Source organism: Alosa alosa, chromosome 13 (assembly GCF_017589495.1).
Source record: "Alosa alosa isolate M-15738 ecotype Scorff River chromosome 13, AALO_Geno_1.1, whole genome shotgun sequence".
NCBI lineage: Eukaryota > Metazoa > Chordata > Actinopteri > Clupeiformes > Clupeidae > Alosa > Alosa alosa.
In genome coordinates, this window is record NC_063201.1 from 24,745,435 (window position 1) to 24,773,250 (window position 27,816).

The 27,816-nt window shown below is 41.6% G+C and overlaps 2 protein-coding genes across 4 annotated transcripts in view; both read left to right on the forward strand.

The window, feature by feature from the left end:
- Positions 1-11,808, forward strand: part of LOC125305945 (thrombospondin type-1 domain-containing protein 7A) — a 109,319-nt gene extending 97,511 nt beyond the window's left edge. Inside the window, exons 22-30 of one of the 2 annotated variants that reach the window (XM_048261023.1) lie at positions 939-1,084; positions 1,613-1,787; positions 2,416-2,589; positions 5,147-5,242; positions 5,831-5,913; positions 6,234-6,447; positions 7,238-7,325; positions 7,531-7,831; positions 9,368-9,453. In XM_048261023.1, coding sequence (XP_048116980.1) covers positions 939-1,084; positions 1,613-1,787; positions 2,416-2,589; positions 5,147-5,242; positions 5,831-5,913; positions 6,234-6,447; positions 7,238-7,325; positions 7,531-7,669 — 1,115 coding nt within the window. In that variant the 3' untranslated portion in view covers positions 7,670-7,831; positions 9,368-9,453. Of the gene's footprint in view, positions 1-938; positions 1,085-1,612; positions 1,788-2,415; positions 2,590-5,146; positions 5,243-5,830; positions 5,914-6,233; positions 6,448-7,237; positions 7,326-7,530; positions 7,832-9,367 lie in introns of both variants that reach the window. The other variant, XM_048261025.1, reaches the window with a different exon arrangement.
- A 340-nt stretch (positions 11,809-12,148) lies between these two features.
- On the forward strand, positions 12,149-19,768 carry LOC125305960 (neurexophilin-1-like). 2 transcript variants are annotated; one of them, XM_048261053.1, is made up of 2 exons: positions 12,149-12,753; positions 18,510-19,768. In XM_048261053.1, exons 1-2 carry the CDS (start codon positions 12,700-12,702, stop codon positions 19,251-19,253), a joined length of 798 nt encoding a protein of 265 aa, XP_048117010.1. In that variant the 5' UTR covers positions 12,149-12,699; the 3' UTR covers positions 19,254-19,768. The 2 variants fall into 2 exon arrangements, with proteins under 2 accessions (XP_048117010.1, XP_048117009.1); XM_048261052.1 differs by lacking the exon at positions 12,149-12,753 and adding an exon at positions 13,033-13,114.
- Positions 19,769-27,816: the final 8,048 nt, after the last annotated feature.

Below are 27,816 nucleotides of genomic sequence, written 5' to 3' on the forward strand. Positions count from 1 at the left end.
TTATCGACTCAGTTGTGCCGGCGTTTTCGAGCGGACCCAAGAGATAGCAGATTAAATCCCTTCTCTGGCCCGGGCTAAAGTCGCTTACATCCAGCAAGCCTGCATGTCTATTCATGTCCTGCCATGTCGCCGTGGAAAATCACAAGCTGCCACAGACGGCCCCCCTACTCCCCACTCACAAGCACTTATAAAGTCATTTGGGGACAAACCATGCAGTTCACACTGCCATCATTTGGTGTGACTGCGGGGGAAAAGGATATGTGCTGTGTGGCGTCCCCAAGGCCCATGGCTCTTAGGGCCCTCCTTTAAATGATGAGCAGAGAGCAAAGTCAGTCAGTCAGTCAGTGAGCAAAGTGTCTCCTGCATGAACTAAAGCTATCATGTGGTGTGTGGGAGTTAACCACTTGCTTGTGGGGTTAAATCAGCATATTTTTCCTCATTATTAAATTATTAAATTAGTTTAGGTTAGACTTTAGACTTTGCAGTTTACCCATAAGTAGGCCCTTAGTGTTTTGTACCTAATATCTTAGCAGTGAGTGAGTGTAAGAGGGGGATACACCACCCCCACCCCACTCCCCTATCTCTATGTACTTTTGCCTTATTCTGTTTTAGTGGTTGAGGGAGAGTATAGTGTAGTTTTTCTCCTCTTCCTTCATCTGTCTCTCTCTCTCTCTCTCTCTCTCTCTCTCTCTCTCTCTCTCTCTCTCTCTCTCTTACTCCCATTCTTTCTTTTCACATATACAGCATTCCACCTCTTGTTCCCACTGCAGCACGTTCACCAACATCATCATTAGTAAGTAGAGTTGTGACCTTTGACCTCTGTTCTTTGATGTGTGTGTGTGTGTGTGTGTGTGTGTGTGTGTGTGTGTGTGTGTGTGTGTGTGTGTGTGTGTGTGTGTGTGTGTGTGTGTGTGTGTGTGTGCGTGTGTGTACTGCAGGGCGAATGTGGCGAAAGCGGACAGTGATGCGGGCATCTCAGGGGGATGGAAGGCCATGCCCGGCGCAGATGGAGCAGTGGAAGCCATGTCCAGTGCGGCCTTGCTACAGATGGCAGTACAGCGCTTGGTCAGAGTGCAGGGTGGAGGTGAGTCCACGCGGGGGCCTTGGGGGGGGTCTGTGGGGTTCCCAATTAGTTTCACCATCATGTTTCATTGCTTTAGAGAGACTATTTTTGTTTGAGTATAAGTATATATATACTCTTTTGATCCCGTGAGGGAAATTTGGTCTCTGCATTTATCCCAATCTGTGAATTAGTGAAACACACTGCACACACAGTGAACACACGGTGAGGTGAAGCACACACTAATCCCGGTGCAGTGAGCTGCCTGCATCAACAGCGGCGCTCGGGGAGCAGTGAGGGGTTAGGTGCCTTGTTCAAGGGCACTTCAGCCGTGCCTACTGGTCGGGGTTCGGTTTTCTTCACTACTGTTCTTTTCTTCACTATTGTTCTTTCTTCCCTTCAAGCTTGCTGAGCTCTTAAGTGTCTCGACACTTTTTGGCTCCAGTCTCTTTTCTGTAATGAAATGTGCCTTATTTCTTCTTCCACTCTAATCCTCTTCTGTCTGTGTGTGTGTGTGTGTGTGTGTGTGTGTGTGTGTGTGTGTCTCTGTAGGAGGTGGTGTGTGGAGAGGGCCTGCGTTTCCGCAACCTGTCGTGCGTGGTGTCGGACGGTTCTCCCCAGGGCGAGGGCAGTGTGGCAGAGGAGGAGCTGTGTGTGGAACTGGAGGTGGCCGTGGAGGGGGACAAACGCATAGTACTAGAGGAGCCCTGCACTCTGCCCTGCCCAGGTACACACACATACACACACGCACATGCACATGCACACGCACACACATACACACACTAACACGCACATGCACGCGCACACATACATACACGCACACACACTCATACAGAAATACATAGACACAACAGTGGACATACACAACCTAAATCAGCTTTAAAGATTCACTTTCGTGAATTTCTCAGATCAGAATTGAAATTCTAAAAACTCCTTGTAAATGTATGTCATGGAAATGAACGGTATGACGTCATGCCAAGAACTCACATTCTTAAGATGTAAATGATGTCCTGTTGCTGCTGGTTATGGTTGTGGTGTTTGACAGACACTTCTGTCCAAAGTGAAATGTTGTTATGACAAAAGTCATGTCCTATTATCACCAGCATGTTGACCTTGACACACATTAAGCACACAATAAGCACACAATAAGCACACAATAAGCACATGCGGCTGCTTTTACCTTAACAAAAGGCCCCTTCAAACGTTCATGTAGAACTCCACATCGGAGTATATCCATCATTCCAACTCGACAGACAGTTGCTGTACATGTAAGTCATGTTGCTGTTTGTTGCTCTTGTTGCTCTGCTCTGGCTAAGTCATGTCTCGTTGTCGCCCTCTCTCTCTCTCTGCCTCAGGTGACTGCTACCTGATGGAGTGGTCCGACTGGAGCCCCTGTCAGAGTGTGTGTGTGAAGGGCCAGCAGCTGGACTTCCCTGCTCTGCAGGCCCGCTCGCGCGCCGTCATCGCACAGGAGCCGCAGAACCTCATGCAGTGCCCCGACCAGGAGTGGGAGTCCAGACGCTGCACCGGTCAGACATTCTCACCACATCCGCTCAATTCACTGTGAACACATATTGAAATAGATAGATAGATAGATAGATAGATAGATAGATAGATAGATAAAGATAGATAGATAGATAGATACAGTAGATAGATAGATAGATAGATAGATAGATAGATAAATAGATAAATAGATAGATATAAACAGTAGATAGATACTTTATTGATCCCCAAGTGGAAATTCAAGGTCTCAGTACCATACAGATATCACACACAACATGCACTTACATCAGAAAAGTAATATACATATAAAAATAAAAAAACTCCACTGTACAATAGAGACAGTAGAAGATAAACATGATACTAAAATACTAAATACTAAATACTAAATATACTATATAAACTAAATCAAAGATCAACATCAACATAGTGTGCTTAAGGATGATCAAGCATGACAGGGCAGGGACTGAGCCTGTAATTCAGTGTGCAGCTGAGGTTGATGATGATGATGATGAATGACTTATTTCATCTCATTACTCATAGTTATGATCTAATTATGAGGGTTTTAAGCTCTATTTTCTAGACTCTCAATGTGAAGTGAAGACAAGGTTTTTTTTTTACTACTATAGATTTCCCCTCTATGCACAAGTTCTTAATATACAGTTATGTCAGAGATATTCAGCCATCAGCTTTATTTTACGTGAGCTGTGAATGATGCGTAGCATAACTGTGGTTTGTTTTTCTTAGATATTATTCTCTGTACCATCCTCAGTATTAAAACCAAAGCTGACGGTGTAGTTTAGTTAGGCTTAACCAGTGCACAGTGCTTGTGAGGGAGCAGCAACTCTGACCTCTGTGATTTGACCTTTAGGAAAGGAGGTTCTTAATGACCTTAAGCCTTGACCTGAGATTAGTGTAAGAGCCTCTGCCTGTCACATGCAACAGTCTGTGAGTCTGTGCTGAGAGGTGGGTGGTCTGGTCAGCCATCTTACTGCCACTGATGAATCTCAGCAGACATACACAAGACCAAGATTTTCATTTGACCAAGCAGGGACACTTTCCAGTCTCCACTTTCCTCGTAAATTCAGTGTCTGAGTAATCTGGGTTACTCTTTTGTAATTTTGTGATATGTTGTGACATAACATGCAATAGACACATTTATTTGAAATGACACAATGGAGGGCATTGTAACAGTGTCCATTTCCTTCCATAAGGATACTCAGAGCCCTCAGAGACCCTCCTGTTTTGCGGCTATTCACCTTGCCCCCTCCATCCCAAGATCTGGCCTTTAGGACACTGCCTGCAGCTTACTGTAGCCACTTGAGTGCTGGGGATTACTGTCTCAACTCAAGGGCTTTCTTCAACCCACTTGTCCTCCTGCGCATAGTATCTCCTGCCAGCGGGAGCGTAGAGGTGATGATGAGGGAAGACTGTTTGTATTCAACGATGGCGTCGCGCTGAAGGAGCTGACTCATTAGAGCGAGTGCCGCGCTGCACCGGGCAGCATGAACCCCACCGTCATCTGGGGCCAGCCCTGCCGATGCCGTAATTGATGCAGTACTGACGAGACAGGGCTCTCTGCTCAGGAAACTCAAGCAGTCACGGCCACTAGCCTCGTACCCAACGCGATGCAGTGATGTTTACCAGTCTTGTCTGGTTCTTGCTCAGGGCTGTGACATGAGCTTTGGCCATGGTGGCCTTTTGACTGGTTGTCCTGCGCCACTTTATTTCTCCTTTTCATGTCGGGTCCTTATTACCAAGGTTAGAAATTGAGGTCTCTGAACAAGATTATGTATGCATGAGTATATGAAAAGTCAACATCAATCTAATAATACATAACCAGTTTTTTAAAAATGACATTCAAACACAATATTGTCCGTAGAAAAATTGTATATTATGGATATATTTTGAATGTACATAGAATGCACACTGATAGCGAACTGAATATATATTGTTATATAAAAAAAGATTGAAAAAGATTGCAAATGTTTTAAACATCACCATCGTCAGCAATATATATGCTTGCTTCGTCCTGAAGGGACTTATTTTCCAATAATGACCGGCGGACAATACAATACTTGCCAAAACGAGATTCATGTGAATGGAACTTGCTGCAGCACTCTGAAGAGCTGTATGATAAACGTCATAATAATTCATTTATTTGGGTGTAGAATGTGATGATGCCCCCAGTACTCCACAGTGGTTTCCCTCTCCCAGTCTCTGAGGTAGAGAGAGGAGCAGCCCGAGCCTTTGCATGAGAATTCATTTTCCTCTCTGTGTGAGTCCCCTGTGTGTCCAGGGGAGAGACGGGCGCTGCTCTCCCAACTCGTTGGGCTCGGCCGGCGCAATAAAATCATGTCAAGACGAGTGAGCTTCAGGATCTACCCCACCCCCACCCCGCCACACTCCAAAAAAAAAAAAAAAAAAAAAGTGATGAAGAAGTTGCCATGTCAATAAGCTGATGTGTCGCTCAGTTAAAGAAGCTGTGTGTGCAATTCTCTTTCTCTTTCTCTCTCTTCCTCTCTCTCTCTCTTTCTCTCTCTCTCTCTCTCTCTCTCTCTCTTTCTCTCTCTCTCTATCTCTCAGATGGAGAGTGTTTTGAATACAAGTGGATGGGCAGCGCGGAGTCAGGCTACTCCGACATGATCTGGTGCCAGCGCTCAGACGGAGTGAATGTCACAGGTATTGTCTTTTATGTAACAGACATGTCTCTAGGAAGCTCACCTTGCCCCTCCCCCTAGACTTATGCATTTGCTTGCCTTCCTTGAGAGATGTTGTCTCTGCCGCCCTGGTGCCAGTGACGGGCCTTTCCGAAACTAGTCCCTACCCACTCCCCCTCAGATATAGAGTGCACTCGGGTTTATAACATACTACCACTTAACAGTAATTGGTTTTGGACGGCCCTTAAAGGTACTATACAGGTTTAGGTATTTTCTCCAAAGAGCTATATCTACTGACAAGGTAATGTTTCACGATTCTCACGATTTGTCGGTCCGCCGTTCTTGAAGTTAACTGGCTGGTTTTCTTTGTAGCGACTCGCTACATCTATGCTGTATAACTATGCTAGGTGAACGATTCGCCTATTACAAGTTCGTTTACCATCAAATTGGCTTCATAAAGGTAAAAATCTTGCATTGTGTACCTTTAATATGAGGGAAATGGAGTGCAAGTGGCTAGGGAGAGGGCGAATTAACTGGTTTCGAAAAGGGCCATCTTGTGGCCTAATTCCCTGAACTTGCCCCCTGGTGACCTGCAACCTCTCAACTGCAGGTGGCTGTCCTCCACTGCCCCAGCCTGGATCAGAACAGCTCTGCAACCCACCATGTGACAAGCCAAAGTCCTTCTGCTCAGAGGTAAGCGAAAAGACACCCAGGGGGAGGAGAGGTATCAGAGGGGATGGGTATTGGAGTTAAGGATCACTTTGTCATTCCTGATGAATGCAACTGATTGATTTGAATGATTTATAGTTCTGTGGTATTCTGTTTGAATGGATATTGTGAGCACAAGGTTAAATAGTTGAACTAATAGACTAGTAATTAATATGTAATTAATGGTAAAGCCATCATTCTCCTTATTTCCTTTATGGTGGCCCAGCTCTGCAGAGGTGTTAGGAGGCTCTGTAAGGTCCGTGTGAGCGTGTAAAATCTGTGTGTGTCTCTACTACCCCCTGCAGACGGGTTTGTGCATGTGCGAGGAGGGCTTCACCGAGATGCTGACCTCAGAGGGCCTGCTGGACCAGTGCGCTCTCATCCCTGTGCTGGAGATCCCCACGGCCGGCGACCAGAACGCAGACATCAAGACCAGCCGCACCAGCAACCCCACCCTGCCCACCACCGTGCAGCCCGGCAGAAGCGGGCGCACCTGGTACCTCCAGCCCTTTGGGCCAGGTCAGTCGCACTGGATGGAGGACATGAGAGTGGACGTAGGAGGGAGACCGCGAGGGGAGATATAACAAGAACAAATGATTCTGACGAAGAGAAGTGAATGAAAGAAAGAAAGAAAGTTACAAATATGTTTATAATGCTTTCTCCAAAAAAACTGTTATGCTGTAGTCCATGGCTTCATTAATGTCCTATTGAAACTAAGCTGAGTAAATATAAATACACATATTTGAGGTAAAAACTATCTCCTACCTCATATCATTTTTGGTCATTTTAAAGGTTTTGCGGTCGTCCACTCAAGAACACGAAAACGCCATAAGTGTCTGCTGTTGGTGGTGTCTGGAACACTCAATTTTATCAGCATCAATGTTCCAATTTATGCACCGCTTTTGTTTTATATCGTTTTCGGTGCCGTTTAGTGTGGACGGAAGGGCTAAACGGAGAAATATTTATTTACCCAGCTTAGTGTTGACAGGGCCTATGTTTATGTAGTACTAGTTTTAGATGATATACGTCTGTTTTACAGAGAGGGCATGAAGGACAGGGGAGAAAGGAGGGGAGGAGAAATGAAAATGTGATGAAGCTGATGAATGAGTGGGCAAAAAAAATAAATAATAATGCTAATGTCAACTAATTTAGAATGTTTTGACAAGAATAAGTGTTCATTTATAGTCTAGAGCTGTTTTCATTAAATCTCTTGAGGTAGTAATATTTATTTGGAAAATTAAATCTACTCTATTAATTAAATACCATTAAATTCAGAGGATCGTATTTGAACTAGCATTTTGTTCCACAGATGGCAAGCTGAAGACGTGGGTGTACGGTGTTGCTGCTGGTGTACTGGTGCTTCTCATCTTCATTGTGTCTATGATCTACCTAGCTTGGTGAGTGACAAATGTGGTGTCCCTCGACCATCATCATCATCATCATCATCATCATTTGTCATGCAAGCACTGTGATTGAGGTTTTTGTCATTTGCATTTTTTTTCCATTATCTTTCCTTCTGTCCATTTGTTTGCTCCCCATCCCTCTTTTTTCTATCTTTCTTTTATGGTTCTCTCCATCCTTCCATCCCTCTGTACGGAGCAGCAGTTACTGCTGCTACCTGCGTCGCTCCCTGGAGGCCCCGGTGCCAGCCAACGGCACAGTGGTGTGGATGGGCGAGAACGCACACGAGTTAACTTACACGTGCCCTGAGTGCCAACAGCCGGGCGAGACCGCCACGTAACCCTTCAACGACCCATCCCCTCGACCACCCTCTCAGAGGTGGCAGAGTGCCAGCCTGCCCAGCCTTATGGCACCCACCCCCCCACCCCCACTGATAACCAATCCCAGCCCCCCTTCCACTGTCAGGTCTGCTCAGCCAATCACTGTGGGGCTGCTGTTGCAGGTGAGGGTAGATCCACTGAAACCTCAGTAGACATAGAGCAGGTTTAGGTTGTAAAGAAAGTACTGTACTGAGCCAATCACGTGTACTCATTAACTGTCAGTTTCTAAAACCGAGTTTGTTTAAAAGGTTTTGTTTTTGTGTCACTGATACACAAGTGAAAATGATAACTTCTTACAGAATACAAATATAGTGTTGAATGGAAAAGCTTGATAACAGCTATTTGCTCCCCATGAAAGTACAGCTTTGGAGAAGTGTTGATATAGGCAGCTCTCTAATGAGTGGAAAGATGGAATTAGCTAAGCTGTAATCAGGGTTTAATTAACACGCTGAGAGTGAGGTGCAGTGGTGTTGTATCTCTGAGGAATATCTTCCTCTTTAACTCTACCTCACACATCAGCAGTTAGCTATCGATTACCGTCGATATCCAACACAGAAATACAGCATTCAGTAAGAGGCCTTACACAGTCTTGCTGAAGGGCAAAAAATAAGGTTTTGTAAAATAAAATGCTATGACTTTATCTGTGGAGAACAAAAACAATTCAGAAAATGGGCTTTATTTTAGTTCATGAGATTTTTTAGGCTAGCTATTATCCCTGTCATGCATTAGCCTGTAAACTAGCTTAGATTTTTTAGAAGTTGAGCTTACAACACCTACAGGTTTTGAACCGTAGCCATTTCCCATGCACTATACAAACTGATCAGTTCTGCTCCCATGACTGTGGCAGGCAGCGGGGTGTCCCAAACTCTGCTGTGCTGTTGCCCAAACCTGACAGAGGTGCGGTGCCAGATTAAATGGCCTGTGTGCCTCTGGAGGGTATTAGACATGTACAATTTGAGCTGTGGATTAGCATGACTCATTTGTCTGAGCAGGAGATCAGAGGGGAATTAGCATACCCTCCGTTCATGGTAACACCTTTAAAAAAAGGTGAAAAAGAAAAGGATCAACATTCTGTAGGCTAATCCTTCAGTCAGGGTAAAGGCCCCAGTGAATCTGCATGATGTGGTATTTTCCCCAGTGGGCCTACTGCCCCCTAGTGATCATGTTTTGTGAAGAAATCCTTTTATTTATTTATTTCTTTAGGCTACCAAATAGTTAATTAGTGCAAGTGATACTCATTGTCATACATCTCATGCCTATTTTTTTTTTCATCATTAATTTTCTTGACAGTGTGCTGTTAATTGCTGTTACAGTAAGAATGTGTTGATTATTGACTTCCAGGAGAAAACATAATCAGGACCAGTGGTGCTTTAAAAAGTAGCTCTCAGCCTTAGCAACTCATTGGTCTCTTGTTCTATACTCATTAGTCTATTGTTCTAAGTCTCATGAAATGATATTTCATCCTATGAAAGGCTGCCACCAACAATTATTTTCACAATCTATTCAATTATTTTCTTTTTTTTTTCTTGGTTAGTTGTTTAGTCTATAACATGTTGATTTGTGCTACCCAAAACCCAAGATTATGTTGACAATAGTTGACAACTAATTTATTATTTCAGTGATTGTTAAGCAAGTGAACCTATTTGTCCTTTCCTCAGCAAAAAGCCAAAGAAGCCCCAGAGGAGACAAAGCAACAACAACCGCCTGAAGCCTCTGACGCTGGCCTATGACGGAGATGCTGACATGTGAAGCCTCTGACGCTGGCCTATTATGACGGAGATGCTGACATGTGAAGCCTCTGACGCTGGCCTATGACAGAGATGCTGACATGTGAACTCCAGGGATGGGACTGGCTTCATTCAAACCCTATTAAGAAATCTATCAATGACCTACTGTATATTAACCACCTTCAGAGCCCCACTTTGGACTCCAGCTATTGGATTAATATGGAGATAAGAGATAAGAAGAGTTAAAAAAAATGATAATATCTCCACCGTGACGAGTTATAGGCCGTGCTGAGTAGGAACTGTTATGCAACAGCCTTCATGAATTTCCAGAGACAACAAGAATATGCCTTTGTTTTTGTGGTTCATCTAAAAAGACAGCTTTTAAAAAATGAAAGATCTGCCGATGCGAGTCAGATGTTTTTTTTTTGTTCTTCTTTACTTTGAGCGAATCAGCACAAGTGCATAATTTCCTTTCTTTGTCTCTATTTCTGTATCTGTGTCTATGTGTGTGTGTTTGTGAGTGAGTGAGTGTGTGTGTGTGTACGTGCGTGTTTGTGTGAGCTTTTTCTTCCATGTGAGTTCACCCCCCTCATCTACAAGTCTTGAAGTGGGAGGGCGGTGGCGGGGTGTGAGAGGTTGCTGACTCGTGGATTTCACATTGCCAAAAGCGGAGAGAGAAAGTCTTTCAATATTGTTCATCAAAAGGATTTTTCACCTCATTTCTCGCAATTGCCCCCCACCCACCCCCCTGTACTCCAGGACCCGCTCCTCTGTTGCAGTGCCCTTGAGCCGAGGCCTTTTTCTGGGGGGAGGCGTGAGATGTACAGATCTTTTGACACAAACAATCTTGACTGGAGCTACTGCCTGCTTCCCGTGCTCTTGATCCAGATCCTTATTGTGCACTATATTAGTGCAGCATGGTATGCACTTATGTCTAGTATTGCCATAGAAAACCGCCTCTCTCTCTTTGCAAGAAGGTAAGCAGTTGTATGACACAAGACAAAAAAAAATATTTTCATTGAGATTCACTGGATATGTGAGAAATTTGAATATATCTACATTTGACATTGATCACCCAAGATAGATTGTGCAGTAATGGTGAATACAGTTATGTTGCTCATGTCACCGTACGTAATGTTTTATTCTACTCCGAGTTATGTTTGTGATCTTCAAATTCCTTTTTTGGTACATTTCTCTTTATAATTTCAATCACTTTTTTTAAGGTCTTTTTCCTGCTTTTTTGTGATTTGTAAAATGTTTATTCATGTACAGCACAGACCCATGTTTTTTGAGAGAAAGCTGTTTCTTTTTTGTGAGTTTTTGTGCAAGAACCACATACCCTGAAACATTTGTACAGACGGGTTTTTGTTTTGGTGTGTTTAGACAAGGTGCATGTCATGCAAGATGCCGATAGTACCAGATGTACTGTACAGTAAATGGTGGCATCACTTGCTATACAGGCGATCATACTTGCCATTGCACAGTCCACAGCTGGTAAAAATAGACTGAAAGACAGTTTACAATGCAAGAGAGTATAACATTCAGTTTTTAGTGATACTGTTCACAAGTTGTCTAAAGACATGGTGTTGGTCTGGTGCTCCGCTAATAAAAAAAAATGGATGAATCTTCTGTAAATGTGAAAGTGGAACCTCATCGGGAACTCCAAAATATGTGTTGACAAGGGTTAGAATCCCTACATTCTATTAACGACATTGCAGATGCATTATGGGGAATGAGATTGGAGTTTTGACAGGAAGAAGTGTTCTATTTCGTCAGGAGAGTTTGTAAGTCATCATTCGTGATTTGATCCTTTAAGAAAATCCTCATGAACTAACATGGACCAATAAAAGGGGCTGGCGCTGTAGTGTCTTTCAAAGGAATTACCCATATCATAATTACTTTAATTACTAAAGCAGATATGCGGACGCTTGGCAGTAAACAATATGATGTGAAAAAAAGGAAAATATTAAAATATCAAAGTAAGCCTAAAGCATATTGTATTTTCCAAGCACTAAGTTGCAATCTAATAGCAGAATAGTTCAATATCACCAGTCTAGCCAATGCAAACAACTGGTGAGACGAATGTTTACTCTCTTTTCTGTTTATTTTGAGTTGTAAATAATGAAAAGCTATTTTTTATTTTTGAATATACGTATAAATATATATAAATGTGTAAACCTCTTTTGTATTGCACAGAATTTGTTTAGTATAAATTGCAAAGTGGGTTAATATATTTGCTGATCTTTGTTCACAATGTTCAATTTCATTGTTGTAAAAAAATGTAACAAGGTTCAGTCGTTTTTTGTACAGAGGTTGTTTATGTATCTGGTAAACTACAGATAATAAATAACAAAATATATGGACACACTAAATACTTTCTACATTTTTTTTTTTTTATTAAAATGCACAATTTATTCAAGTGTAAATAAATGAAAATGCGCAGGAACTTACAATTATTAGCCACTAGATGTCATCATACCGTCAAGTAATTAACGATAGGTCTGCAGACTGTGTGTTGTCTTGCATGATTCTCCGGCATGCTGAGGTCCCGTCTACATGCATTTATGTGAAGTCCCTTGGGCTGAAACACCATTCCCACCTACTCATGTGTGAAGGCATTCCCTACATGTGGAGGCCCTCTTCAGACTCTTAAACTGATAGTTGCGGTGGTGAAAAACTCCTGAAAATTAGTCTATGTAGGTCTGTTTGGATTTTTTGACACATTCAGTATGATATGATAGCCTAATTTAGTCGCCTAGCCAATCGTCTGGCTGGTGCAGTAACTAGGCATACTTTACTAAGGAAAACAAAAATTAGAAACAGTCGAAACCGTCGGAAATTGAAATTTCCGTCACATGCAGCGGAGCCTACCTAGGAAGATCTCCATGTGAAGACTTGGAACACAATTTCACAACGCTTTATTTTATTGTGATTTCTCCAAATACAGAAGATTGTGTTTGACGCGCAAATAGCAACAGTTTCTTAATTTCATAACACTCAGTATCAGTTCCGGAGCCCTGCCGAAACTTTCGAACGTTTTTGTGTTGATTACCCCCTCCCGCGCGTACCCAGACACTGAGGCGAGATGTCTTCTCCCCGCGAGCTTCTCCGTTAGACCATACACCACAGCACTTTGTCGAGTGGCCTCGAATGACACGGTGCCTCAGATTTCATTCACAGGTGAAGAATGAGACGTCAGTTTTTAATTTTCGTCTATCATTTAACTCCTTTATATTTCTCAAATAGTTAAGGAGCTTTTAAGAATGTCGTCTACGAATTGCTTTGTCCTGTTCTTCCTATCATACGCTATCAACTTGGTAAGTAATACCTGTCACTCTTTTCAATAGTACCCTGCGCCTTTGCATGTACACACCTCACGTACTCTCATTTAGTTGTTTCTGTTGTTAGCCTACTTTAAGTATGAATTGTGTAGGAATGAATGAGGGACGGACATACACATTACTTGCAATTAAATATCACATAACTTCACAACAGCGCACAAAACATGGGCAAACAATGCCTTACACGGATGCGCTCTTTGTAGAAGACTGGTTGTAGCCACCTTCTCTCCAGTAGAGGTAGGCTGCTGCAGGAAGCCGTGCTGTGTTGAATATGAGTTTTCAGCATGGACAAGTCCTCCGGCGGATTTGGGTCTTGGTTCATTTACTTTTGATGAAGGTATATGTAACTAAACCAGCTCACTGTGTTGAATATAGTTTTACACGTTTACACGACATGTAATACCAGACGTGAATTGTTTTTTAATCATTATGTGTATGGTTGACAGTCATAAGCAGCGTTTGTTTGTAGCCTCTTGGTCTTGCATATCCTATCTATGTTCCCGCAAACCATATGCACAACTTTACCGCAAAGTGTTCAGGTAATCAAGCTATCGACATCTGCTGGTGAGATAGACGGATAGGCTACACCTATTCTGCATATGTAGGCCTAGTAGGATAGATCAAAGAGATGGTCTGGCAGTGTTTCCCAGAGAATTGAATTCCATTTGTGGTGGTTGGTTTGCAGAATTAACTTGAATGCAACAGTTTTTAACAAATTAGCACAGCATGGTTATGATGCTAACCAGATTTAATCACGATTTAGTACAACCTGGAAAATCATTGGGTGGTGGTCAATGTTGATATTGTGGTGGGCCGCCACAAATAAGTCAATGTATGGGAAACACTGTCTGGGTATTCCGTCTTCCATTGTGACGTTTTGTTTGTCTTTCATTTATTTGATTCATTCTAGCTATTAACTCTAAAAGCTTTTAATATATGTCCATACAAATCCTTTCAAACAAACTACAAATAAAGTACAAATTAGGTCTCAGATATGGATATATGACACACGGACTTCTGCCGCCAGAGACTGGGAAGGCTTTGATTGACCTCTTTCATTGTCTCTGACGGTGTGTGTATAATACGTTAATTATTTCCATTATTTTAATCTAATTTAATTTCCATAATCTAATTATATTCCCATTCTCTAAAACCATAACTGTCATTTCACAGTTGATCGAGCATGCTAATTTATTTTCTGCCATATGACGGCGTCTTCCCACCTCCGACTATGCGACCTATAATATGATTCCTTTATAAGTCTTCGAGGAATTTGACTTGCCGCAAAACGCACTGTGCGAAATTACAAAATAATGTCTTTGGCACAACTTTGAATTCAAAGATCCATAGATTCAGCCTGCTCACGTACTCTGGGTCGTGGGCATGATAAAACTGAAATTGGCCATGCCTTGATAAAGGGGCGTGAAGAGCTCATTCTTCCGTTGCATTCACCGATTGGGAGGCCCAAGGGAGAAGACCCAGGTTTTCTGTACCCAGACAGACTAAGCCTTTGAACCTGACTCTCTCAGTATTTAACTTCAGCATAACTGAAAGTTCATACAATGTTGGCTGAATGCAGACGTACAAAGCAAGTCAACGCCATAATTCCAGTGCATGTAATGGCCATCTTTTACTTTTGACATTCTAAAGCCTACAGTAAGTGCCTACAATATTTACAATAATACCTCTGTGGTCTTCTACACACGCGTTTGTTTGTTTCTGTAATGTGATCGGCTCGGGTGAAAACTAGTAGTTATACAAACAGCCCAAGCAAATGTTCCTCCCGGAGTGCATGGCTTCTCTTCTTTGATTCCCATACCCAGAATAACCATGGCGAGCTGCCACATGGCCCCTCCTCATCCCCCTCATGCAAAGGCTGTCTGGGATGAACATCTTACAGGATCGCGTGCCGCTGGATCTGTGTGAATCAAGGTTGGGTCCAAGTTGATGTTAGATGTTCCCAATCTCTGACAAGCCCTCTCACCACAGATTCACACCACGTCTATTTATAGGTGGTCAACACCAGTCAGTGGAGTTAGAATTACTTTATAGTCATACAGAAATGTAGATCGTCACAGACTTCCAGACATAAATGACAAATCATTAATTATGTTTTATTCAATATGTGTAATATTCAACATAACACCTTGGTATAACACTACTTTAGACCGTGCTAAATGTATTTTAAGCATTTGTCTAGAAGTTTATAGCTCCATCAGTGTCCATTTGCCATTGTTGAGGAAGTACAGAACAAACACTTCTTGTCAGAGTGACCTCTATCTCTCTCAACACACACACACATACGCGTGCGTGCGTGCGCACACACACATGCACACACACGCATACACATGCATACACACGCACACACACACACACACACACACACACACATGCACACACACGCACACACACACACACACTCCTTCACACCCGGCAGTGTGAGAGAGGAGAGTGGTGAGAAAGACCACATGTGCACATGCCAGCGCTGAATTCTTGAGCAGAAAGTGACACACGTCAGAGCTGAGCGCTTTAAGCTTTTGACAGCCACCAGCTGTATTTTGCTCACAGGTGGAAAAAAAGCTGTTCTGTACAGTGTGTCCTGTGGCAGATCTTAAGTTTTAAATATGGATTCTTAATTATGACAGTCCTAAAGTTTTAAAGACCCCCCAGATCCCCCATTTCTTTCAGAAATATTAGAGGACAACTATAACCCCAAATCAGAAAAAGTTGGGATGTTGTGTAAAATGCAAATAAAAACAGAATGTAATAATATACAAATCTTGTTAATTTAGCTACAAAAAGGACATAGGCAACATTCAAATTTTACTATTTTAATTTTAAATTTGATGCCAGCAACATGTTTAATGGGACAGGGGCATATTTACCACTGGGCTGCTTCACCTCTTCATTTATCAACATCTTGTAAATGTTTAAATGTTTAGGAGCTGAGGAGACCAGTTCTGAGAATGAAATGTCCCATTACTCCCTGATATAGGATTTCAGTTGTTCAACAGTATGGGGTATTCTTTAGTCATTGATTTCATTCCATGATGCACCCAATTTGGCAGGTCTGGACTGCAGACAAGCCATTTTAGCACCTGGACCCTTCCTCTATGAAGAAATACTGTGCAGAATTAATTTTGGTATTGCTTTCCTGAAATATTAAAGGTCTTCCCTGAGAAAAAAAAAACATTGTCTGGATGGCAGTATATGTTGCTCAAAACCTGTGTACATCATTCAGTATTGATTGTGCCTTGCCAGATGTGCAAGATGCCCATGCAAGAGGGACTAATGCACCTCCACACCATCATAGATGCTGGGTTTTGAACTGAGCACTATGACAAGTTGGATAAGTTGGGTAGATGGATAGTCCCTCTCCTCTTTAGTCCAGAGGAGTCCATGATTTCCAAAAATAATTGCACATTTTACAGAAACATGTCTGGTTTTAATGCAGTGCCATCTGAGGTCTAATAGACCACAGCCACCCAAATCTGTTTTTCCGCTCTGTCCCTTGTTTGCAAAGATTTCTCTAGTTTCTCTGAATATTTTAATGATATTATGTACCGTAGATGATGAAATCCCAAAATACTTTGCAATTTCATGTTAAGAAGCATTACAATTATATTGTTTCATCATTTGCCCACACATAGTGATGAATCCCTCCACATCTTTACTCCTAAGAGACTCCACATCTTTACTCCTAAGAGACTCCACATCTTTACTTCTCTCTGTGATCCTCTTTTTATACCCAATCATGATGCCAGTTTACAACTTTTTTTCAAATGGGTTCCTGGTATCAAATTCAAAATTAACATATATTTTCCATGAAATAGTCAAATTAGTCATTTTCAACATTTGATTTGTTGTCTATGTCCGTTTTGCAGCTAAATATTGGTTTACGAAATTTGCAGATCACATTCTGTTTTCATTTACATAATGTCCCAACTTTTTCTGATTTGGGGTTGTACATTTTCACAGCATCTAATTTTGATGGATTATGAGAAAATATCCCCATATACAGCACTCTGCATGATTTAAATGACCATTTCATGAAAATGAACTGTGTAGCTCTGATCATATGGTTTTCATATTTGAGCACTAGTCCAGAGGCAGAGAGCTGGCAGCGGCATTGTCTGCACATGCTGCATAGTGGCCGAGCACATTTCTCTGCTGGCTGGGGAAAGGTAATACCCCACTTGCAAATGTACATATTGCCTTGATGTAGTTAATCTCCCAACTCAAATCAGGACGTAATGCAGGTCTAGAGTCTTAATCCACGAGACAAGGCCTCTGTAAATCTGCCGTCAAGGACTTTAATCCGGCCCAACACCAATTTAAGAAGTTGACAGATACTTTGGAGAGGGGAGGGGGGTGGTGGCAAAGTTAATCATATGCCACATTATCTACACTTAGGGGCCAGGCTTGAAGCCACATTGTGTATGGCGAGAAAGCCATTTCCCAAACACCCCACAGAGATTCTGACGAAGGTTTCTGGCTCGAACATGCTAGAAATAATGTCCATGACCATCTTGATAATCCTCTGTGTCTAGACCAGTAGTACTCAGTGCAAGACCATGTTGTGCATGGGGTGTCTATGGTGCAGGTCTCATGCCGAATCTGGCAGTGCTCCACCTCTGACAATTCAAGGTCTAAGATATACCAATAATGCTCCTGTCTGTCGGGGAATCTCAAACGAGGAGTTCAGGCCATTTTAACCCAGAGGTAATCAGTGTGGCACAATGACAGTCATTCCTCTTCTGCCCTTTGAGACTCACCCCCTAAATTGGTTTGAATGGAAAGAACTATCGAATGTGAAAGTACTTATGAGCTATGAAATAGGCAATTGGTCACAGATTTAACTCATTAGCTTCCCCAAGAAAATGGAGTTGAGATATATCACATTCAACTGTGCTATGCAACAGGAAGTATGTCTACTGTGAGCGGGGTGGAGCGGGTGGTCATGCATTTGCACAAATATACAGAAAGTAAGACAAATGCAGAATTACTGAAGCAGTGTGTCTTTTTGTGTCCTGTGGCAGAAGTGGATCCTGATATCTACAAGGCAAAGACACTCAAACCCTTTCTGTACCTTTCAATGCAAATGCAGTGCTAGTTTTAGAAAATATCAGTCACTGACAGTGATCCGCAGCATCGTTCTACTGCTTTTAGCAACACGATTCGTCATGCTTGCTACCCATTTATTCATGTTCAAGGGTTTTCCCTCTTGTGGTTAAGAGCCTGCATGGCAAACCATAATGTCTTGAGTTTCCATTATATGTCAAAAAAACACACTGCTCTTGAATTAGCTTGGCCTCCATTAAGGCAAATGTTCTTACAGTATGTTGCGGCTGTTAACTCTGGCTCTGCTGCTCTCCTTTATCCCTTGGCCTCTCTGTGTGGCCATGTTGCCCTTGTGTGCTACAACCTCCATTACCAATTCAGAGAGCTCTCTCATGGGTGACAAAATCTTATTTTCAAAGTATTGATCGAAGGGGGCGAGCATAAAAAATGCAACACTTGACCAAGACAGATCTGCTGTCATGTATTGCCATCAGAGACAGACCACTCCCTCAAAGACCTTCAGCTGCTCTGAGTGTCTTTGTGTGGTTAGCCATGCATTACAGTACAGACTATAAAGAATGGACTGACAGAGATACAGGAATTTTAACTTATAGTAATGTATGTTGCCTTTCTCTATAGATTAAAAAAATCTTTGTTTTTCCCCCCCACAGACTACCAGTGACAAAACTGGCATCTCAAAAAGGTCCAACTCTTTGGATTCAGACGGTCCGGATCTGGGGAAGAATGCCTTGTCGACCAGAGGGGAGGCTTTGCTCACAAACCACCTGCTCTCCCACAGTGCTCTCGACAAAGAGAACAAGTCCACTTTCAGTGTCCGCGGCGATAAGCAGGAGGTCTGGGACTGGCCACTGGACCCCACAGACGCCCAGCAGCTCTCCCACCTGAGGGCCAAGAGACGGCCCATCGTCAAGACGGGCAAGTTCAAGAAGATGTTCGGCTGGGGCGACTTCCAGTGCAACATGAAAACAGTCACGCTCAACCTGCTCATCACCGGCAAGATCGTGGACCACGGCAACGGCACGTTCAGCGTCTACTTCCGCTACAACGCCACGGGCCAAGGCAACGTCTCGGTGAGCCTGGTGCCGCCCACCAAGGTGGTGGAGTTCGACCTGCTCCAGCGGGTCACGGTGGACGCGTCCGAGTCCAAACTGTTCAACTGCCGCGTGGAGTACGAGAAGGTGGAGCGCGGCGCCAAGAGCTCGCTCTGCGGCTACGACCCGTCCAAGACATGCGTGCAGGAGCAGACCCACAGCCACGTCTCCTGGCTCTGCTCCAAGCCCTTTAAGGTCATCTGCGTCTACATCGCCTTCTACAGCACCGACTACAAGTTGGTGCAGAAGGTCTGCCCCGACTACAACTACCACAGCGATACTCCTTACATGCCCTCGGGGTAATAGCTCTGTGGGGCCAGGGAGAGGTCAGACTAAAGAGGTATTAGGGTGTGAAGACTGATGACACATTGTGCAGTGATGTACAGTATATATTATATATTGCATGCAGAATATTTCTGTTGTGTGAGTGACTTTTTTGGAAGATATTTAAAAGACAACATTTTGTTTGCTTGTGTGCTAGGCATTAAAGGATGAAGTCAGTTTATGGGCAAAAATATCATATCAGCCTGTGTTGGGAAAGTGCAGTGACGGTGCTCTAAGCTTCTTAGCAGCTGTGTTTATGTCTGGTATCAAATGTTACCCGATTCTTATTACTAAAGTAGATTACCCATGTACAGCTCTCTAGTGTTTATGCTTTAACTAAACTGAGTTTAGAAAATAATCCAACACTTTGGCAGCTTTATGGTGTGTAACTGTTAATATAGGAACTTGTGAAACTTATGAACATTATCATAGTGCTGGATATGTAAATACAACAGGAGGTTCCATGTGTGATTAAAACTGAATGCTAGATATTATTCACATTTGTTTAAATTAATGTTTAAATCAACAGGCTAAAAACAGGCTGGCATCTATTATTTACTACAGTGTATCTTTTCTAAGCACACTGAGTATGTTTGTTGTTGGGGAGGCTGGGTCCTTCCTTTTCTTTTCTTTCTTTTTTTTATTTCCTTCAAATGGTCAAGGATGAGTTCATTCAGTTATATTATGTTGTTTCTAATGAAACGAGAGAAGTCAGTGGATTCTAAACTTGAGTGGTGACCATGAAAAGCACATATCTGTCACAGATTTCAATCTGATGGTTGCTTATTGACCGAGGATCTGAGACAACAAATATAAACATAGAAGGCAAACAAAAACACTGTATAGCCTATTTGACACAATAAGGATTATCTCTACCTATTGGGACATTTGTGTCGGGAAGTTCTGAAGTTACATTTACGGCCTGTAATTGACTGCCAAATGCATTAATGAATCCTGGGCTGTTAATTTTCACTGGTCTATTCAAAAAGGGTTATTACGACTCTCAGAAAGAGACATGCAAGGTCTTGGACTGTCAGTCTTTCGCATCACGGATTTAAAGAGAAAGTTAATGAAGCTATGTAATTGGTATTGCTGTCTTGACAGCATTTATTCGCTGATGAATCTGTGGGTTGTCATTCTCCAGGGGAACAAATTAAAAAGTCACTGAAGATAAGAAAATGCCATTACTCAATGTCATCTCCCTGAGGCTACAAACATGTATGAACACTTACGCATCAATTATTTCAAGAGACACACAGGGGAAATTCAATACACAGTCACAGAGCGTTAGGTAAATGCTAAATTAAGAGCATAACAATGGAACTGTATTCTCTTTTGCATGTAATGCCCGTAACTCAGCATCTCAGGAGGGAAGCAAGCTATATGGCATAGCAGACTCTGCCTCTTCATCTGTGGTCATGAGCAGCAAACAACAAAGTGGTCCTACTTAGCATTTGTGAAGCATTCGACATTCAAGTAACTGCTTCCATCCCCAGCAAAGAGCTTGTGAGTGGAACTTCCATTCTGACAGCTCCAAGAGTCCAAGAACAGTGTTCACACGTCAGTGACGGCACGCTGTCACATTCCCCTCTTAGATTAGACCACCTTCAGCACATTGTCTCATCATGAACTAACCTGATGAGCTGTTTTGTTTTTGCACATTGTCATCTCCGCTTTATGAGATTGTAAAAAGTTTGAGAGGACATTGGAGCAATGCCGTCAGTGAGCGCAAATGAATGCATGCATGGAGAGTGGCTGTCCACGCCAGGGTGATACTTGTTATGTATCGTCCCATTCGGTTGCATGTGTAAATTTAGCAGAGGTAAAACAATAACATAAAAACTGGCTATTGGATTGAATTTCTCCCATTTCTCTGCCTCCACCAACATGCTTAAAGCTGTTAACACAAATGTAAAGCTTAGGTGAAAAAAAGCAAGGTGATAAAATATGAATGGCTACACAACTCATATGATTTGAGATTACGATTAGGAATGTTGAATGGTAGAGGAAGTAGGCCTAGTGAATCTGATGAAAATCTCTGAGGCATTTCCCCATCTCCTCTTAATCCTTATTGCTTCACATAAACAGCAGTGTGCTTCCACCCCCACGTGCATCTTTTGGGTCCTAATGAGGGGCTTAGCATTTACCTCTTCAAATTGAATTTTGTTGGAATGGTTACAATCCAGTTAAGCCTGGCAGCAAATGGGCTTTGGGGGCCAGAAAGTTACACTCTAGTGCCTGTATAGAAATAGGCTTTGCACCAGTATGTGATACATCAAGACAGGTGTATGACTATACGTTGTCATGTCACAGTCATGGTGTCAAGAAATAAGATCATGTGATACACATATTCCATTAAAACAAATAGCCCTGTATATATCACTCGACCTAGTCAGATGAAAATACTACATTAAAGACGCAACGGGTTTTAGACTGATTCACTGGCTGACAGGGCACTGAAGTACCTATGTATAAATTAACAAGACCATTTGTCTGAGCAGTATTTTTTTTTATTAAGTCTTTTATATTTTAAATTTGTTTTGATTAAGTTTATTATTATGAAGAATGTAACAAATTATTTTTTAAAATTAATTGTATTCCCAATAATTAAATATATAAAGAAACATGTTTTGGATTATAACTCAGAGGAAATGAAACATTTTAGATACAAGTAAGGTCTTGATTATACCATGTAATATAAGTTATATTCTTTCCCTCACTCCCTCTCTCTCTCTCTGTGTTGTGTGCGTGTGTGTCTCTGTGTGTGTGTGTGCGTGTGTCTCTGTGTGTGTGTGTGTGTGTGTGTGTGTGTGTGTGTGTGTGTGTGTGTGTGTTGTGTTTCAAGAGATTCTTCCCACTTCTGAGCATCCAGCTCTTCAGCACAATCCATCAGCATACATCAGCAAGATGCCCCATTCACTGCCCCATTCATTTCCCACCCATACATACATCATTAGGCACTGAATACTGTTTCTGCTGAAATAATATGATGATAATGTAGCCATTGATAATGACCAATTTGAACCACTGATTTTAATGATTTGAACAATTCATCTTAAAAATGTCTGTACTGGTTTGTGTCATTCGATTTTAAAGCAATTAGCTGAACTGATTACCCAACCACACAACCCAACTTCTGTCACCTTTTATTCGACCTCATACAAGTATGACACATTTGTGTTGCTTCTGATGAATGGAGCCGGTGAAAGAGAGAGGGAGAAAGAGAGAGAGGAGAAAGGTTATTCTGTATCATCACCTTGGGAGCACCTAAAGGTTCTTCTGTATCATCACCTTGGGGCACCTAAAGGTTCTTCTGTATCATCACCTTGGGAGCACCTAAAGGTTCTTCTGTATCATCACCTTGGGAGCACCTAAAGGTTTCTGGCAGTATTGAGCCACCGTGTCCACCGTTGCAGCACCTCTCAAAGGGCAGAACACTATACACAGATCAATGCTGCCACAGATTTCTCCAAAGAGTTCATGAATCATGTGAGACTGATGCAGTGAGTTTGTTCATAGCACTGAGTGACTGCTTTAGTCACATTAGCAAGTCCACTGGTGTTATTTCAATCAACATCATCATATAATTTCACCCTTCTAGACTTGCACAGTATGTTACAGTGAGCCACGACAAAACAGAAAATCAATCAAATATCTATATTTTAAAGAACATACATGCAAGACAGGGGGCTGCAGCAAGCAGTACTGTACCTCAAATATATATATTTTAAAGAACATACATGCAAGACAGGGGGGCTGCAGCAAGCAGTACTGTACCTCAAATATATATATTTTAAAGAACATACATGCAAGACAGGGGGGCTGCAGCAAGCAGTACTTCAAATATATATATTTTAAAGAACATACATGCAAGACAGGGGGGCTGCAGCAAGCAGTACTGTACCTCAAATATATATATTTTCAAAGAACATACATGCAAGACAGGGGGGCTGCAGCAAGCAGTACCTTATTCGGGTCCAAGTGCCCACAGAATCTGGGTTTGAATCCAACCTATGGATGTTTTTCCAGTCCCACCCTACAGTATCTCTCTCTCCTGCTGGCTTCCTGTCAATCTTCACTGTCCTATCTACAACCCGAAAACAGAAAAAGTTGGGACATTGTGTAAAATATGTATAAAAACAGAATGTAATAATCTGCAAATCTCTTAAACTCATATTTAACTGCAAAAAGGACACAGACAACATATCAAATGTTGAAAATGACAAATTTGACTATTTCATGGAAAATATATGTTAATTTCGAATTTGATACCAGAAACATGTTTAAAAAAAAAGTTGGGATGGGGAAACAAAATGCTGGAAAAGTTGTGTAATGATAAAGAAAACAAAACTAAGAATGTTTCACAACTAATTAGGGTAAGTGGCAACATGATTGGGTATGAAAAAGAACATCCCAGAGAGGTAGGGTCTCTTAGAAGTAAAGATGTAGGGGTATTCATCACTCTGCATAAACTTGTGCGCACAAATGATGAAACAAAGTCATTTCAATGCTTCTTACCATGAAATTGTGACGTGTTTGGGAAATCATCTACAGGACATAATATTAATTATAATTAATAATATATATAATTAATATATGGATAAAACATTCAGAGAATCCAGAGAAATCTTTGCAAACAAGGGATAGCGCTGAAAAACACATTGGATGGCCGTGGTCTTTTGGACCTCAGATGGCACTGCATCAACACCAGACCTGTCATTGTATGTGCTCAGGAAAACCTCTGATAACCATTATATGTGCACAATTTGATACTCAATTCAAAAACTGCAGCCAAAATTGTAACAGCAAAAATTGTATTGAGACATGATACAGAAAATACCACCCTCTTATCTGGGCCTGAGCTTGTTTAAAATGGACAGAGGTAACGTGGCAAAAGGTCCTGTGGTTAGACCCAGGCGCCTGCAGGTGTACGTCCGTACGCACTGTGCGTACCATCAGGCTACTCAACAGCGAGAGAAAATTTCCCTTGTGTGTGTGTGTATTCACACCAAATTGGCCTACCATACCTTCCCAACTATGCACAGTATCCCATTAGCTGCATGCCATCAGGCTATTTACCATTTTCTATTACGTAAAGTTAGTGAACACATTTTGTTTGAGCAGGAGAGAGAATACGCACGCAGGGACGCAATAGGCTACTTGTTGTTTTCTTTTACTCGGCTATCTATATATGGTTATCAGCACACAATGTTGAGCTAATTCACGAACTCAATACTCATCATGGATATCACAAGTTTTAAACAACGAAAACAGAAAGGATGGAGGCAGCAACGCTAGGAGTTATTCCAGATGGACAAGAACAAGGTAGGCAATTGGTGTGCTTGTCAGAACGTTAGACTGCACTAAAGCCAGACGTCACGTTACGCTAGAACAAAACTAAAGGTAACTTTAGCCTGTATAGGGCTGTATCAAGTTGTCCAAATGAATAGGTCATTGTAGACGTTGTCGTTGTATTATTGCATGTGGATGTTGTTATGCTATGTAGGCTACTTTTTTGCTGACTGACCAATGCACGGACCTAAAACGGACAAATATTGTTCACGAGTGAATTATGTGTGCGTACCATAGCATTAATTCCTGCAGGCGCCCCTGGTTAGACCAATCAAAGTTTGCCATTCTTTTTGGAATTCATGGACTCATCTGGGCTAAAGAGGAGAGAGCCTATCCAAGTATCCAACCTATCCAACTTGTTTTAGTGCTCAGTTCCAAACCCAACATCTATGATGGTGTGGATGAGCATTAGTGCCTACAGCATGGGCATCATGCACTTTTGGCAAAGCACAATCAATTCTGAATGATGTATACAGGTTTTGAGCAACATATACTGCCATCCAGGCAATGTCTTTTCCAGGGACTACCTTCAATATTTATTAAAACAATGCCAAAATGAACATATTTAAATAGTATTTCTCCATAAAGGAAGAGTCCAGGTGCTAAGATGGACTGTCTGCAGTCCAGATTTGTCAAATTAGGTGCATAATGGAATGAAAAACATGACTAAGAATACCCCATACAGTTGAGCAACTGAAATCCTATATTGGGGAGTAATGGGACAACATTTCATTCTCAAAACTGTAGCAAATGGTCTCCTCAGTTCATAAACATTTACAGAATTTTGTTAAATGAAGAGGTGAAGCAGCACAGTGGTAAACATGCTCCCGTCCCAACTTTTTTTGAAACATGTTGCTGGCACCAAATTCAAAATTAACATATATTTTCCATGAAATAGTCCAAATTTTCATTTTCAACATTTGATATGTTGTCTATGTCCTTTTTGCTGCTAAATATGGGTTTACGAGACTTGTATATTATCACATTCTGTTTTTATTTACATTTTACACAACGTCCCAACTTTTTCTGTTTTGGGGTTGTAAAATGAAGGCAAGAAGATGAAACATATACTTAAAAAAACAGACAAAACAATGCAGCCGTTAGTCACCCCACCGTGTTAGTACAGTTGATAGGCCTACTGTACATCCTTTGAGTCACGTTTACATGTAGTATTTAATTCTGGACAACTAATCTATACATGGATTTCTATGGAACGTCACGAAAACATGTGTGCGCAACCAAGAGGCAGAAAGCACCATAGAACAGCATAGAGCAATGCAAAAGAGCAAAATGATAAAATGAGTTTTTGTGCTGAAAACTGCACCAATTCGAAATCAGGATGGTTAGAGAATGTTAAATATGTTCAATATCCCTAACGGAATGCATGTCTTCGCCAAAAATGACAAAATACGATGTTATATTAATAATCCAAATGAACGTCAAACTTTGAAATATAGTCTGAAATGAGATGTTATTATCATTGAGACAACAGGGGTATACAAAAAAATCCGATTGTAGCTTACAACAGCCGACTATTTAGGTTAAGTTTATAATGTTGTGGACGGCCACCAAGCGTCTTCTGCCTCACGGCTGCGCGCGCATCTAGTTTTGTTGGTAAACGGGAAACCCGTGTATTAGACAGTCAAACTCTGCCCTATAATCTGTGATGAGTCAAAACATTTGGTAAAAGTCATAGCTTGGAATTATGTTATGATAAAGGTAAAAAATGCCAAAAAAATATACTTAAAAATAGAATGTTCAGGCAAGACAGCTCTTTTTATATTATGATGACCCTTTAATATAGTCAGACATCTTTAATTTCTAGATGATTACAGTAATATATACATCTGGTATATAGCTTTATAAATAATTTGATAACTAACTTCTTTTATGGAATTAGGATGAACCTGTACAGAAAATATGAATGCCAGAAGCTAAAAAGAAAGTGCTTTACAGACTGCAACTGGACATTTTCTGTCTTGCAGGTTATGTGATATGACCCAGGCTTATCTGAAAACATGAAAATAGATTTATTCATCGTCAAGATAGATCAGAAAATTGAGTCTAGGGGATATGGGTTGTGAACGTATAGATGGAGAAAAGTCTGCCGTAAACAGAGGCAGGAGTGTAGATGTACACTAGCCTACGTATGGGACAGAGCAACTGTGAGAGTGTTTGAATGTGTGAGTGTAAGAATGTGCAAGCGGAACGTGTTGGAAGGTGTGAGAATGACAGAAATCTTCAAAGCTACAGAATATAGCCCACTCCCACTCCAGGTGTAAGCAATTGTAATGAACAACTCTGCGGCCTCTTCATAGCCGTTAAAGACTGCAGAGGGTGCAGAGGATTGTCATATTCTGTACACTTATAGGGCTTTTCTCCTGATATTATATGGTTACTGTTAAAAAGAGAGCAAAGGAGAACCTGAGTGTTTCCTGCTAATCCGTTACAGCACATAATATACAGACAGCAAGTACAAGGCAAACATCGCAAAAGGTTGACATAGTGTAGTGCTGCCATCTGCTGGATACCATTCCAGTCACACAGTGCTGCCCAGACTTGTTCCTACAGTAAAGGTGGGGTAAGCAATGTCGAGCAAATTAATAAACATGTAACACTTTTGTAACACTCAGCAAATAGGCTATATCCTCATGATCTGCTAGCTCTCAATTCTCTGAGAAAAAAAAAAAACTGTCTTCATACACAGTCCTGGCTCCATGAACTGGAAACAAACAAATGTGGGAAGCCTGCCCTCAGACAATAACACTGTGTGGAGTTTCTTGGGGAGCACTGAAGGGATGGGTGAGCTACCTCTCTAGTGTGTTTTCTTTGGTCTTTGGTTCAAATACTGTATAATGTAAGTTGCTTTGGACATTAGTGTCTGCTAAGAAACTTTAAACAAACGTGGCTTACAATTTCACATTTTTGAAACAAAATAGATGGAAATGAACAAATGCTGGAGAATAATGTAAACATTACCAATCCCTAAGGTGAGACAGGCCTCAGATTTTCCCACCTGCAGTTTACTGTTGGAAGGTCAAATGATGCGCTTGAATGGACACTTTCAATGTCTTGTGTAGGCCTACCTCTGAAAACGACCTCAGGGACTTTGTGCACTGAATGGTAAAACAGCTAATGTAACATCGCCTGCTTTTTCTGAACATTAATATACATAGATTTGTATGGTCTT

Bases quoted from the DNA above. Each gene is read 5' to 3' on its own strand.
- LOC125305960 (XM_048261052.1), top strand. From the start codon at position 13,049: ATGAGTTTTCAGCATGGACAAGTCCTCCGGCGGATTTGGGTCTTGGTT. The intron at 13,115-18,509 runs GTATATGTAACT...TCCCCCCCACAG, and splicing joins TTCATTTACTTTTGATGAAG to ACTACCAGTGACAAAACTGG.